The following is a 15,682-nucleotide window of genomic DNA, read 5'->3' on the forward strand; positions in this document are numbered from 1 at the left end:
CGCTATTATAGTTATTCGACTAAAATACATATTTTCATACAAATTATGCCTTAAAATATTATTTTTATAGGAATCTTGTTTAAAAATGAATTTAGTTAAATTAAATAATTCAAAAATATAAAATAAAGTAATCAGACGGTTTAATAAATTTTAAATGTCAAAAGGGGAAATTCGCGGGTGTTACACTTAATGTGCATTTCATTCACATTTTGGTACTTTAAGTTATATATAGGCAAAAAAATGGAATATTCTGGTCATCTTTTAAAGACATGACGACGTATTTATGATGCACTTTGTTCACATTTTCAACCTCTTCCCTTCCCTCTTATAACCACAAGTCACGGTTGATTCAATCTCGGCAATATTCCACATTTTTTTTGGCCTAAATCTACTTAAGGTACCAAAATGTGAATAAAGTGCACATTAAGGTATTAAGTTTTAAAAAAACTTTTCATAAAGTGTTAAGTTTTAAAAAGTGCAACATTAAAAGGTGTTTTCATCAATTGATCCTTCATTATTATCTTTTCGTTAAAATTAAATTTTTTCATTAAAATTAATCTTTCATCAAGTTATATAATTTTTCACTAAATTCTAAACTATAATCTTTTTCAATGTATTGAATTGCATGCTAAATAGACAAAATTACGTGGTTACAACCATTTTTACTATCTAAATTCCAATTCATCTATGTGTTTTTATTTAATTAATTATTTACCGCGGTTTGTGTATGGCTAGTTATTAGACTTATTACTTTGTCATGTACTTATTGTATATTTAAAAGTGCAATAGTTTTACAGTAGCTTTTCATAGTTTTTTTTTTTTTGGAAAATTTCCATTTTGATCCCTGAGGTTTGCATAATTCAACTTTGGTGTTATGAGGTTTCGACTACTTCTTACTTTGGTAACCTAAGTTGAATAAAATTTCATTTTGGCGATCTAAAACATTTAATAGTCAACTTTTATCTTAATTACATTTTCAGTAAAATAAAGTGTAAAATTGGATATTAAACTGCATACAAAATAGTATCATCAACATAATATTGCAAAAAAAAAATGCCTTTACGTTAAAAATATTTTTTTAGTATTCCCTCCATTCATCTTTTATCTTCCCATTTCAATAAAATACTTCCCACATATATTAGAGAAGTGGGAAGATAAAAGATGAATGAAGGGAGTATAAAATACTAAGAATGTTATATATACGTCACTAAAGTGGGAAAATAGTCAAAACTTCAAGGCACCAAAGTGGAATTATGCAAAGCTCAGCGCACTTAAGTGGAATTAGGCTAAACTTCAGGGCATCAAAGTGGAAATAATTCTGTTTTTTAGTTAATGGTTAACTATGAGGTATCCTATATGATTTTGTTGAATACTCCCTCCAATTCTATGTATTCTTCCCCTTGTTTATGGGCACGGGAATTAAGGAGAGTAATAAAATAAGAGTAAAAAGTTGGGTGGGGTTTGGTGATTGGAGAGAGGGATGAATAATTATGAGTTAAATAAGGAATGGTGGGGCCAAAATTTTAAGAAAAGTAATAAAATATGAGTAAAAGTGTTGGGTGGGGTTTAGTGATAGGAGAGAGAAATGAATAAAATAAGAATAAAAGTTTCCAAAATAAGAAAGAGAAAGAAAACCTGAATAATCCGTTTTAGGAAATAGAGAAGAATATATAGAATAGGAGGGAGTATAAAATACTTCTTAGTGTAATAAATTAGGTCAAACTCATATATATTGGTTAAGAAGTGAAACGATTGTACATATATATTTACTAATTTTAAGCCATTTTTTTAAAATAGAAACACTTTTCTGAAAATTTGTTCATTTTGTTATTTAATAAGAATATTCTGAACTATAGGAGTTGTTCTCAAAATACTCCAAAGTGTGTTTTAACCACCATTATACCCAACTATTTCGCCTATTCTCTTTTAATAATAAGTCTTGCTGAAGACGGGTCGGAGCAAGTGACGGATAATGCCACTCACAAAACGAATAGGGGGGACAAGGTGGGGGCACTCACTATTGAAGATACGTAATCTTTAGATATGATTTCCTTCAGTATAATATATTGTATTTAGTTATTTGTTACCTATTAACCAAGATTGTATATTATATTATGATTCTTGTATCTTAGGGTTTATAGTTATCTTGTGATTTAGTCTAGCGTTGTATAAATACGACTTCCATCTTTCAATGTAAATCAAGTTCATTCTTATACAGTTTCTACATGGTATAAAGAGCTTAAAACGATCCATCCAATTTTTTTTCTCTCCCTCTTTTCTCAACCTCCATCACCATGGCCGGACAAGCACAAGTTCTGCCCAATCCTGGTGACCCTAAAAATCCCATCTTTGCCGTCAACTTTGCTAATGTTGTCGAGCTTTCACCCTCAATGTATCGTGCCTGGTCTCGTCAAATCGAGGACTTGCTAATTGGCTATGACCTCATGAAATTTTTGGATGGAACTCATCCTTGTCCACCCAAAACTATTGACGACAAGACCGGCAGCATTGCCAATCCGGCTCATAATACCTGGCTCCGTCAAGACAAACTTTTGAGTGGTGCTCTCCGAGGAACCATCTCCTCAAGCATCACCAACTTGCTTCTCGGAGCTACCACTTCTGCCGAGATCTGGGCTCTTCTTAAGTCTACCTATGCTAATCCGTCTCGGGGCCATATCCTTCAAATTAAGGACCGCCTCGACTCGATTTCCAAGGCTAATTTATCTGCCACCGAGTATATGCAGGCCATTCGTTCCTGCGTTGATGAACTTGCCGGCTTAGGCAAGACCATGGATAATGAAGATGTCGTCTTTAAGGTGCTCAATGGGCTCGACTATGCAACCTACCACTCCCTTATTGAAGCTGTCCGGAATCGTGACACTCCGATTTCGTTCGATGCTCTCCATGAAAAGCTCCTGCAATTTGATTTATCTCTCAAACACAACAATTTCCAACCCTCCACCAATTCCCCTGCCTCTGCTCATGTTGCCTACCACAACAACAAAAATCGATACCATTCCCATCGCCCCTCCTCCTCCCCTGCCACTGGCCTCCTACCCACTCCTCCTCCCGCTGCCCCTGCCTCCACGGACACCCCTGCTGCTCCCTTTAAAGGGAAGTGTCAATGGTGTCATGTGTCGGCTCACTACCTTGAACATTGCCCTGTTTTCAAATCCCTGTACCCGACCATTACCGTCCCATCACGCTCCTCCCCTGCTCAAACCCGTCGCTATCCCCCCCGTGCTAACACTGCTGCCGTGAATCCCACTCCTCCCTCTGACTGGATTATTGATAGTGGTGCCACTCACCATATTACCCATGACCTTAATAATCTCGCACTTCATGCTCCTTATGACGGAAATGACGATCTTTTGATTGGCGATGGCTCTCCCCTTCACATCGCAAATATTGGTTCCTTTACTATCCCTTCTCAATCTTCTCCTCTTCACTTTACAAAAGTTTTACATGCTCCTTCTATTTCGAAAAACATCTTATCTGTCTCACAATTCTGTGTTGATAATAATGCTACTGCTCACTTTTCCTCTCAATCGTGTGTTTTGCAGGACCAAACGACGGGCCGAGTGCTGCTCAAAGGCCAACTTAGGAATGGTCTTTATGAATGGCGTGTTCCGTCCTCTTCTTCTGCTTACCTTACCCACACCTCCGCTGCTTCCCTTTGGCACCACAGGCTAGGACATCCAGCTGCCACTATCCTAGGATCTATCTTTAATTCCGCAAATTTAAATTTTTCGCATAATTCTATTTCTAATTGTAATGCATGCTCCATTAATAAAAGTCACAAACTTCCATTTTCTCAAACTACTTTGCACTCGCATAACCCCCTTGAACTCGTGTTCTCTGATGTATGGACCTCTCCCCTATACTCGATTGACGGCTACAAATACTATGTAGTTTTTGTCGATCATTTTACACGATATACCTGGCTATATCCGCTCAAACAGAAGTCGGATACATTCCATGTCTTTACTCGGTTCCGTGCTCTTGTTGAGAAATTTTTTAATCGTCCCATTGTACAAATTTTCTCTGACAATGGAGGAGAGTACTTAAAACTTACACCAACCATCACTAATGATGGTATCACACATCTTACATCTCCCCCTCACACCCCGGAACACAATGGCATAGCTGAGAGACGACATCGTCATATTGTCGAAACGGGACTCTCCCTTCTCTCACACGCCTCTGTTCCCACCACCTACTGGTCCTATGCTTTCGTCACAGCGGTCTACTTGATTAACCGCATGCCCACACCCCTTTTAAACAATGCTTCTCCTTATTCACAGTTGTTTGGTGTCTCTCCTAATTATCGAAAATTGAGAGGTTTCGGGTGCCTTTGTTACCCATGGCTTCGTCCCTATACGAAGCACAAGCTTGACCCGAAATCTATCCCATGCATATTTGTTGGATACTCCTCGACACAAAGTGCCTTCTACTGCCTTGATCCCACCACCAATAAGGTGTACACATCCCGACATGTTAAGTTTGTCGAATCGCAATTTCCCTATCCTACCTTGTGTCCCAATGCCACCCCTTCCCTGACATGTTCACCAACTCAATGGTGTTCACTGTCCATTCCTATCCTCTCTCCTACACCTCCTTCAAACCCTTCCCATGTCACGGAACCCAACCCGCCATCCACTCCTTCCCCTGACATTTCCCCTCACAACTCCCCTGCTACATCTCCTCGCACTCCCTCTGGTCCGTCTCCCACTACCGAGGAGCAAGGCCCTCCTTCTCCTCCTTCTGCACCGCCCCCTGACCAAGGTGCTGCCCCTGCCCCACGAGCCACTACACGGCTCATGAACAATATTCGCTGCCCCAATCCCAAATACGCCAAGTTAGCGCACCTCTCTACTGCTACTCTTCCTCCCGTCACACTCAAATCTGCCCTGTCTGATCCCAAATGGCAAACTGCCATGTCTGATGAATACTCGGCTCTCCTAGCTAACAAAACGTGGTCCCTTGTCCCTCCCGACACCTCTTACAATGTTGTCGGCTGCAAATGGGTTTTCCGGGTCAAATATAACCCGGATAATACCATTCACAAGTACAAGGCCCGTCTTGTTGCTAAGGGTTTTCATCAAAGGCCGGGTGTTGATTACTCTGAGACCTTCAGTCCCGTAGTTAAACCCGTCACTGTTCGCCTCATTCTCTCGCTTGCACTCGCCCGTGGTTGGTCCCTCAAGCAACTCGATATCAACAATGCTTTTCTTCAAGGTACGTTATCTGAAACTGTTTACATGTCTCAGCCTCCTGGCTTTGTTAATTCTTCTTTTCCAAATTATGTCTGCAAACTTTCTAAAGCAATATACGGTCTTAAACAAGCTCCTCGAGCTTGGTATAATGAATTGAAAAATTATCTTCTTTCATACGGTTTCAAGCAATCTCTGTCTGACCCGTCTCTTTTTCTCTACCACAAAAATTCTGTTATCATTTATCTTCTAGTCTATGTTGACGATATTATCGTCACTGGTCCCCCTTCCTCGTCTCTTTCTCACTTTTTCACGTCATTTGCTACTCGTTTTTCTCTCAAAGATTTGGGATTTCCGTCATACTTTCTTGGTATTGAAGTTGCACCCACACCGTCTGGCCTCCGTCTCACCCAAACCAAATACATTCATGATATCCTTACTCGCACAAATATGCTTGATGCCAAACCCACCACCACACCCATGAGTCCTTATCCTCCCCTTATGGCCACGACAGGTCACTCAATTCCCAACCCATCTGACTACCGTGCAGCAGTTGGAAGCCTTCAATATCTCTCACTTACCCGACCTGACATTGCCTTTGCTGTAAACAAATTAGCTCAGTTTTTGCAGGATCCTCAAGAGTCCCATTGGCTAGCCTTAAAACGACTACTTCGCTATCTCAAGGGCTCGCTTACTGTTGGCATTAATCTTCATCGTGACACTCCACTGTCTCTACATGCCTTTTGCGATGCTGACTGGGCCGGTGACAACGACGACTTTGTTTCCACCACTGGCTACATTGTGTACCTCGGCCGCAACCCGATCTCCTGGTCTTCCAAGAAGCAACGAGCTCTTGCTCTTTCCTCCACTGAGGCCGAGTTTCGTGCCGTAGCCGCAGTCACCTCCGAGGTAATGTGGCTTCGTTCCTTACTATCCGAGTTGAACTTTCATGTAACAGCACCCCCGGTTATTTATTGTGACAATTTGGGTGCCACTTCCTACTCGGCTAATCCCGTGTTTCACTCGCGGATGAAGCATGTCGCCCTTGCATTTCATTTCGTTCGTGAACAAGTTAACAAAGGGCTCTTACGGGTGCAACACATCTCGGCAAATGATCAACTAGCCGATGCGTTAACTAAGCCTCTTGGACGTCCCGCTTTGTATCCTATTTTACTCAAGATTGGCCTTTCCTCCGGCACGTCCAACTTGCGGGAGCATATTGAAGATACGTAATCTTTAGATATGATTTCCTTCAGTATAATATATTGTATTTAGTTATTTGTTACCTATTAACCAAGATTGTATATTATATTATGATTCTTGTATCTTAGGGTTTATAGTTATCTTGTGATTTAGTCTAGCGTTGTATAAATACGACTTCCATCTTTCAATGTAAATCAAGTTCATTCTTATACAGTTTCTACACTCACATGTGCTTCCCTCTCTCCTCTATATGAGTCATTTGTGAGGAAAAATGGTATCCGTCACTCCAAAGTGACGGATACGTGCCGTCACAAATGAGATTTTGTGCTCTTTTAATAGAACTACCCATTTATTAACCTATAGGTAAAAACAAGTGGGTGTCCCACCTTCTCCTTCCCCGAGCCACCACTCCACCCAACTTCACCCCTGACTTCTAAAAATGCCACCAACCCTCTATCTTCTTCCCTAATCTACCATTCACCATTAAAACACCATAATTATTCTTCCCCAAATAAAGATCTTGAAATAAAATAGCCATATTGCAACTCAAAGCATACTCAAGATCTACAAAATGATTTAATCAAAATTAATGAATTAACTCAAATCAACAAAACCACTACTACATCGCCTATCAAAACAGCATCACCACCACTTCCCTAGGTTCTCAACCATAACAATCCAATTCTTAGCTCGCTTGTACTAAGAATGTGGGCAAATTCAAATCAATGAACCACTACTACATGAACTCTCGCTTCAAAATCTGGGCAAATTCTTTCGACAGTAAAATATGAACAAATTCATTAAAGAAGAACAAGCAATAATCTTGCATTATTTATGTTAAAATCTGGGTAAAGTTTTAAACCCAAAGATTGCATCTTTTTATTTGGGTTTTCTTAGATTGAAGGAATGTTATGGTGGTGAGAGTTGTTGTTCCCGTAAAAGTGTGAAAACTTTGTTGATTGTTTTTAAAATTTGTGAATGAAAACAGGAGGTCAAGAGCGATTTTAAAAAATAAAACAGGTGTGGGAGGATGTCGGTAAGATGGATGTTAATTTAGGGTTTACTAGTTTTAAACCCGTGCAAAATTGCACGGGTATGTATTTAGGTCGGTATGAATGTTTTTTTAATGAATATTTTATTTTGCATTTCTATTATAATTATAATAGTTGTAAACCCGTGATCTACATGATTAATGTTTACACATCTTTCAAAGATGTGTTGAAATGCAATGATTTAAGCTGAAAAACGTAATATACCATTGTAAATACAATTTGCAAATATAAAAAACTTTACAACCCGAATAAAGGAAAAGAATTTGAGAATCTACTTTTAACATACGCAAATTATTCTAAAAATTGGACATTGATAAATTTTTTTGAAAATCTACATTAGTAGTCGTATTAGATGTACGTATATCTGAATCACAAATTAGATTTTTCAAGCCTTCTTTTTTTGTGACCCTGGAAAGTGTCACATAAAGCTGGCCATGAGTAAACACCGGTCTTAAAAGATAGATGTTGATCTGAGATAAAGACTGACCTTGACTCTTGTTTATCGTCCTCGCAAAACAAACTTTACTTTTTTTCCAATTTTACTACACTATCTTCTCTAAAGTGGCTAAAGGTCAATTTTGACCATTAATTAAGTAAATGGTGTAGTCATCGAGTTTAGTCCCATATCTTTAGTTAATATATAATGAGTTAGGAATTTAGGATATTAATTTTTGTATGAAAGGTTTATTGTATTATGAGAAAGTTTGATCATGTTTAAAAAAAAAATCATTTATTAGCACAATAAATAAATAGTATTCTTATATAAATGGACCATCTTAACATGTAATACCGTCTTAATCTATAACTTGTATAGAAAAGTATGAGAATTACACCATCAATGTGTCATTGGTTGTAATGATATCCCGGTCTTTTAATTTCAACTGATTACATATTGTTGAGTCTTAACAGTTTAATTATGTAATTTTAGTTTCATAATCCATTATTTTTTTGTTAGAGTGTTATAGCAGTTCCAAAATAGCAATTCTCTTTCTCAAAAAATACTCTCTTGGCAACTGCTATAGACATAGAAAATAATGAGTCTCTCTTGTGACGGATTTATCCGTTATAAGCTTGTGACGAGTCAACTATTATTCAAATGAGTAGATAAGACAAAAATTAAAGTGCCTAGGAAATCACAAATGATTTATCTTATTTATTCATATGGATTTTACTTAACCCGTCACAAGCTTGTGGCGGATATCAGCCTTCATAAATGAGAGTGTGCGCATAGAAACAATTGGTCTCCCTTGTGACGGGTTACCATTTGTGGCGGATATTTTGTGAGTTAAAATGGTAACAAAATGGGTTAGTGGAGAAAGGGGACCACATGAATAGTGTTGCAGAGAGAGAAAAAGTGGATACTTTATGAGGTAAAATGGTATCCGTCACTCAAGAGTGACGGATATGTGCCGTCACAAACAAGAATTTGTGGCATAGAAAATTGGTGGTGGGGTACTTTTCATGAATCAGTTACGTCAGTTTTACACAATTTTTTACTTTTTGTATTTTTTCAATTTGTAAATAGGAAAGTTTGTAGGTGACGTGGTTGATTCTCATGCTTCTATTTGCTTTTGTATTAATAGAAGGTAGATTAATATTAATTCACAACCCGTGCAGTATTGTGAATTAATTCCTAAAAAACCCGTGCAGTATTGTGAATTATTTGAAAAAAAATTTATCAAAAAAAATTTAATATAATTTTTAAATTACTTGTAATTTAAATGAAAATTTATTTGTTTATTTTTGAGAGTAAAAAAAAATTAAAAATAGCTTTCACTGCTTGCTAAAGTCTATATTAACTCGGCTTGTTATCATTGCCACCTATCAAATTCGGTGTGCGCGGCTGGTACTTCAGATGCCGAGTTTTATATTCCAAGTACATTTCTTGTCATTATTGATATTTTAAAAAAAATTCTCGTACACTGTATTTTTATAAAATCATGTTTTCATTAAATTTACTGCATAAGGCAAAATCGTTCATAACAAAAATACTTGTTATTCATTTTGTAATTCATTCTCGCTGTATTTTCGATTCGTATATAAGTGTAATTTTTTCCTGAAATTATGTATTTTTATTCTTTAATTTTGGTTTAGTAATTATGTAATTCAATTACGGTAACTCGCTTTTGTAATTAATTCTGCGTAATTGTTATTCAATTTCTTAACACGGAATGAATAAAATTTTATCATAATGTTAATTTGAAGAAGTATTCCGTAAGATGACTATATATAATTTGTTGCGAGACGGATTTAAGCGCATGCTTTGAAAGACGGATATCTCAGTAATTAGATACGTTGCACGCACATGGGTCCCACCATAATGTCAATTTTTGAAAAAAAAAAGAAAAAAAAATGGAATAATGACGTGGCGTGCTCTCTGATGAGTATTGTCTCTTGCTTTTATATAGATAAGATTTGGGAATCAAACTGGAAAAAATAAATAAATAAAAATTTGGTGACGAAAAAAAAAAAGAAATTGGGATTTAAGGGATAATGCCATAATGGTGATATTGTTAACATGGTCATTCACAAATGCTACGTAACTTAGATATTAGAGCGTTGGTGATTGTGATTGTGGTGGTTGTCATGGTGGTGGTGGTTGTGCGGATGATGATTTGAGTGAGTAATAGGTAGGTTTGCAAGGAGAAGGTGGGAGTGACCTGTTAAAGAGGTAGGTTTAGAGTATTTTAAGAAGGTCATTAATAATATAGAGTATACTTATTAAATAACCCTATTATAAATAAAGAGTAGAATAAAAATGTAAGATAATGAGACTGATTTTGTTATTAGATAAAATTTCAAATAAACAAAAATGAGTTATAACTTTAATAGAATTAATCTAAAACTAATTGAGTTTAAGAGTATTATCCGTCCTATTATCTTACTCCCTCCAATCCACACAAAACTCATGATTTGTTTGTTGGAGGTCCGTTAGTTCACTCAAAAATATATCTCACATCTAAAAAATTAGATTTCGTATTCCAGTCTTAATGGTAGATAGTCAAAAATAAATTTTTATTGTTTAGAAATCTAACAAAAATCCTCCATATACGCTACATATATAGTTGAGATACATGTTGTTTTGCGTACCACAATTCAACATTTTCACTGTCGTATGCTTACAAAATGGAATATTGGTAGATGTTGTAAGTTAATCTAATTTGTGACTCTTATAAAACCAGTCTTAGTGATCACGTGTTCATTTTATGGAATTAAACCACATTTTTGGGAATGACGTTTTAAATTAACTAAAATTGGTGGTGCGTACAACAATAAAAATAGGTAATTACATAATACAACTGTATCTTCGGATGCTATACAACTGATATAACTAATACCAAAAAAAGTAGCTTTTATGTTAAAGAGACTGATGATCCATCAACAATCAACTAAATCAACCCAAAAGTTTTCTGTATTCCGATTTTCAACATAGCTAGACTTTTTTTTATCAACTTAGTTAACTTCTACTACCAAACCATGAGAATGTAAACTAACGTTTGAATTCTTAGAACATTCAACATGCATATTGTTAAAGATGATCCTAATGGGAGCCTCATGCATTCTATTTAATAGAATCACATATATTTTTGTACTGTTGTTTAGAGACTATTAATTTTATTGTAATTCAGTATTGATTTGATTTTACAAGAAATTTATAAAGAGCAAAACACTCTCTTAATTGTAGGTAGTCAAGGTAATTACATAAGAGATCTAACATTTTCTCTAAACACACTAAATATAGATAATTATGATACATGTTGCTTTACGTAACACCATTTAGTTTTACGTAGTTTTATAGGTTAAAATAGTTTGCAAAACTCATAAAAGTCTGTCTTAATTATTAAGGGCGGTCATTTGGTGAGCTGCACTATGTTTATGGAGATAACCATTATATTTAATTAAACCAGTGATACCTATAACAATAATGGAAAAACTAATTACATATTCTTACTATGTTACTTATATTTCACAACTGAAATGATAACTACTAAATGACAAAACTTCTATGCTAAAAGTGTACTAATAGATCATTGATGATCAACTACACCAACCACGAATTTTTGATTATTAATGATTTAAACATAATTGAACTTCTTTTATCAACTATAAAATATATTTATACAAATGATCCTAATATGAGCCCCGTACATCGCACATGCTTTCAACTAGTTAGTTAAGAATCGACCACTACTACAAGTAATGTGAATCATTGGTACGATTACAAACTTATGATGATACTCATGATAACTAATCATATCCAAACTAATTTACTTATTTATTTACTTATGGGGGCTGATTTATATCGACGACGTTTTAGTAAATATCGACGACGTTTTTCATAAAAAAGACGATGACTGTCCTTTTGACTTTCTCTCTCTAAAAAAAATTCTCTCAAACTCAACTAAATTCAAAACAAACAACAACAACAACAACAATTAACAATATGTCGAATCTCGATTCAACGGTACGTAAACAACTTAATCATTTGCTTAATTTTTCAATTTTTTTTTGCGCATCGTTCATTCTATTCGATAGTTGAATTACTTGACGTATTAACTTAGTAGTAGCGAATGTTTGAATTTGTTGCGTAATCTGAAAAATGTCCCCCGAAAGATGAACCATGGCCAAAGTTGGAAACCAACGTTCAGACCACGGTCCAAACGTTGGAAATCAACGTTTGCCACGGACCAAACAAAGGAATTCCACGTTTGGCCATGGTCCAACGTTTGATTCCCACGTTTGGCCATGGTCCAACGTTGGAATTGAATGTTTGGCCGTGGTCAAACGTTGGAATTCAATGTTTGGCCGTGGTCAAACGTTGGATTTCATTGTTTGGCCGTGGTAAAATGTTGATTTTCATTGTTTGGCCGTGGATTAAAGTTGGTTTTCGTTGTTCGTCCGCGGTTGATCGATGGAAAGTAATGTTTGGCCGCGGTCGTTTGTTGGGTCTCGTGTTTTAGGCATGAATAACTCGTTTTCTACTCGTTTTTACATGTTTTTCTTTCGTTTTACGCAACTTATGTAGTATATGAATCCTTTTTATTGTCTTACTATAGTCCTTATTGCTTGTAACAGGAATCGTGGGAGGATTTTGGCGATAATCCAATTGATTACAACCCGTTGTTCGAGACTACTATAGATTTCGAAACGCGTGACGATGCTTTCAATTGGGCTCAGAAAATCGCATTCGAGAATGGGTTTGCTTTGGTTAAAGCAAATAACGGAGCTAAAAATAGGAAAAAGAACGGGTTGTTGGCAAGTTATTTTCGATGTAAAAGACATGGTAAACCAAAAGAATCGGACGATCTTGAAAAGCCAAGGAGGTCGCAGAAGTGTTCATGCAAGTTTCGTATTCGTGCCGTTCAAAATTTCGTGTCTAAAAATGATAAAGAGACGGTGGTGTGGAACATTGTAACCTCCGAGGGTGCTGGACTACACAACCACAACGTAGCCGTTTATAAGGACGGGGATCGGCACTTTGCGGAATTGGACGCGGAAGAGAAGGCATATGTTAGGCAACAAACATTGGCCGGGGTTCAACCGAGGGAGATTAAAAATGGTCTTCATTTGAGATCCCCCGAAAAACCTCAACCGTCAAGCACCCAACTGTATAATGAAACAAGGAAAATTAAGAAAGAATAAATGGGTGAAAGAAACACCGCTCAGCAAATGTTGGCTCTAGCGGTGGCAGCGAAATACGTCTACTTTTACGAGATTGATTCCGAGGAGTCAAAAGAGTTGACTCACATTTTCATGGCTCATCCTGAAGCGATTAAGTTGTTCCGGGCTTATCCTTATGTCGTCCTCATGGATTCGACTTATAAAACCAACATTTACAGGAATCCACTCATTGAGATGGTTGGTGTGACACCCATGGGATCGTCCTTCTTAATTGCATGTGCGATGATTCCTACCGAGTCTGACGTGAATTACAAGTGGCTGTTGAGAAAGTTAGCTGCGATTTTAGATGCCACCGGAGTAGCGTCCCCTGCTGTATTTGTCACCGACCGGGAATTGGGTTTGATCAGCGCTCTTGAGCAAGTATTTCCCCAGGCTGAGCATTTGTTGTGTAGATGGCATGTGAACAAAGCCATCAATGCAAAAGCCTTGACAACATACCAAACTGAAAGTATGAGAAAATTTGTCATCTCAAATAAAGAAGACGGTTGGTTTAGGGTGATCAATTCAGTTACCGAGGAATCGTTTCAGCATGCGTGGCAGTGTTTCCAACGTAAGTGGCCGAAAATGGAGGATTATGTACGGACAACTTAGGGTCAACACGCAGGGAAGTTCGTTTTATGCTATACAAACGAGGTCTTACATTTTGGTAACACGGCAACTTCCCGTGTTGAGTCAGCACATTCTCTATTGAAGGCTTGGTTGAAGTCAAAGCATCTCACACTTGACTCCATGTGGTCCCGTATCCACGGCATGCTTGAAAGTCAACACTCGAAGATTAAGAAAGAACTCGAAGATGAAATGAGTAAACCAAGGAGAACAACTCGTACTTTCTCCTTATTGCAAGGAAACGTGTCTACTAAGGCCATAGAGTTAATGGAGAAAGAACTTACTAGATGCCTTGGTTTGGGTATAGGATTGAATGATCGATGCCGACACATGATGCGAACGACTCATGAATTACCTTGTGCATGCAATTTGGTATCTTTGCACGGAAGAGGTAGGAGGGTCCATCTCGAGGATATTCATGTCTTTTGGAAGACATTGGTGTATGATATTCCTCAACAAATGCCGAAAAATGACGGTGATTTATGGGAGAAATTAGTGGATGATGTGAGGCACAGTGACTCGGTTAAACTAAGGGCGGCCATAGACTTGTTGCGTGATTTCCACCACCCGGAGGACCAAGAGATTTTGCCACCCCCTATTAATGAGCACCCGAAAGGTCGTCCAAGAGGTTCAACAACTAGAAACAAGTCGGGTTTTGAGCATGCAGAAAGGAAGTTCGGGACACCAAGTACTCACTGTTCAACAAATGCAGAGGTTCAACAAAGATTTGGTGATTTCGAATCAGGAACTCCCAGTGCTCCTTTGGGAAGGAACTTTACCATTGGCTTTATATCAACATGGGTGAAACGGTGGGGTATTCCTGAGGTTTTGTGGGGCCACTTCGATGGTTGGGTGGATGTTGGAGATGACGATCATTGTGGATTCCGGGTAATATCGCGCGCCCAGCGAGGCCAAGAGACAGATTATATAGTTATGCGGGAATGATGTTCGAGGGAGATGAGGACCGACTCTATCTACGCAGAGTTATATGAAGGTTTTCAATCACCACTCAACGGTATGTCAGGGTTGGATTTAGCACTTCGACGAGTTGAGTTTTTTCAGCAGATTAGTTGTGGGCAGGACCATTGGATGTGTAGCGACAATTTGCTAGTTTTTGCAACGATGTTCAACTGGACGATATGTGTGATTGGTCATACACTGCGAGACGGGAAGAATGTTTGGGAAGGAAGTTGCAAAACTATCATGCCATTGAAGACCCGAGTGGAAGGCCGACTACCGTGTGGTATTTTGTGGTTTGTCCTACATCATAGCCATTGGATACGGTTGCATTCTAGCAGCCCCCCTGAGAGTCTCCCTATGCCGCCACTTGATCCCGCTTGGTTGACCTTCCGAGATCCCAGTGTTGTTCACCTAGAGACTTTGTACCAACATAACATTGAGATTTGGCAAGCGTTCATGTTAGAAACTCCGAGAAGACGTCGTAGAAGTCGGGTCTCTGATAGTGCGACAGTTATCTCAGTTAGTAGTTGTTCGGATTGAAAAAACTATTAAGTTCACTTGTGTAATGTAATATATTATTGAAAAGCATAACAATCATTTTACTAATTTCTGAAATTTATGGAATTCATGACAACTAATACAAATTTGTTCATTTTTGCAAATACTCACTACTTCATAACAATGGCTAACATAAGAAACACAAACAAATACAAGATACACTTGAAATAAAACTTCATCATCTTTGACAAACTCGAAATTTCCTCTTTCAAACATATCACTTGCTCTTTCATGGCTTTTCCACTTGATGCATCATCACCTTCATCTTCACATGCTATCTCCAACCTTTTTGTTATTGTCAAATGATCTTCAGTCAACCACGACACAAAATTATTGCAAACTAAACACTTAAAATACGCTTTCATTGGATTATTAATTGACCCGGAAATTATGATGATAGCGTTTTTG

General features: G+C 37.5%; 1 protein-coding gene across 1 annotated transcript; it reads left to right on the plus strand.

Moving 5' to 3' along the window:
* The first annotated feature begins 13,111 nt into the window (after positions 1-13,111).
* Positions 13,112-14,701, plus strand: LOC141630777 (uncharacterized). Its single transcript, XM_074443533.1, has 2 exons — positions 13,112-13,700; positions 13,827-14,701. Exons 1-2 carry the CDS (start codon positions 13,112-13,114, stop codon positions 14,699-14,701), a joined length of 1,464 nt encoding a protein of 487 aa, XP_074299634.1.
* The last annotated feature ends 981 nt before the right edge of the window (positions 14,702-15,682 follow it).

This window comes from Silene latifolia, chromosome Y (assembly GCF_048544455.1).
Source record: "Silene latifolia isolate original U9 population chromosome Y, ASM4854445v1, whole genome shotgun sequence".
Lineage (NCBI taxonomy): Eukaryota > Viridiplantae > Streptophyta > Magnoliopsida > Caryophyllales > Caryophyllaceae > Silene > Silene latifolia.

What these genes read in the sequence shown, in the direction of transcription:
- LOC141630777 (XM_074443533.1), top strand. Translation starts at nt 13,112, where the DNA reads ATGGGTGAAAGAAACACCGCTCAGCAAATGTTGGCTCTAGCGGTGGCA. An exon ending in TGCGTGGCAGTGTTTCCAAC is followed by an intron (nt 13,701 to 13,826) that starts GTAAGTGGCCGA and finishes GTGTTGAGTCAG; the next exon opens with CACATTCTCTATTGAAGGCT.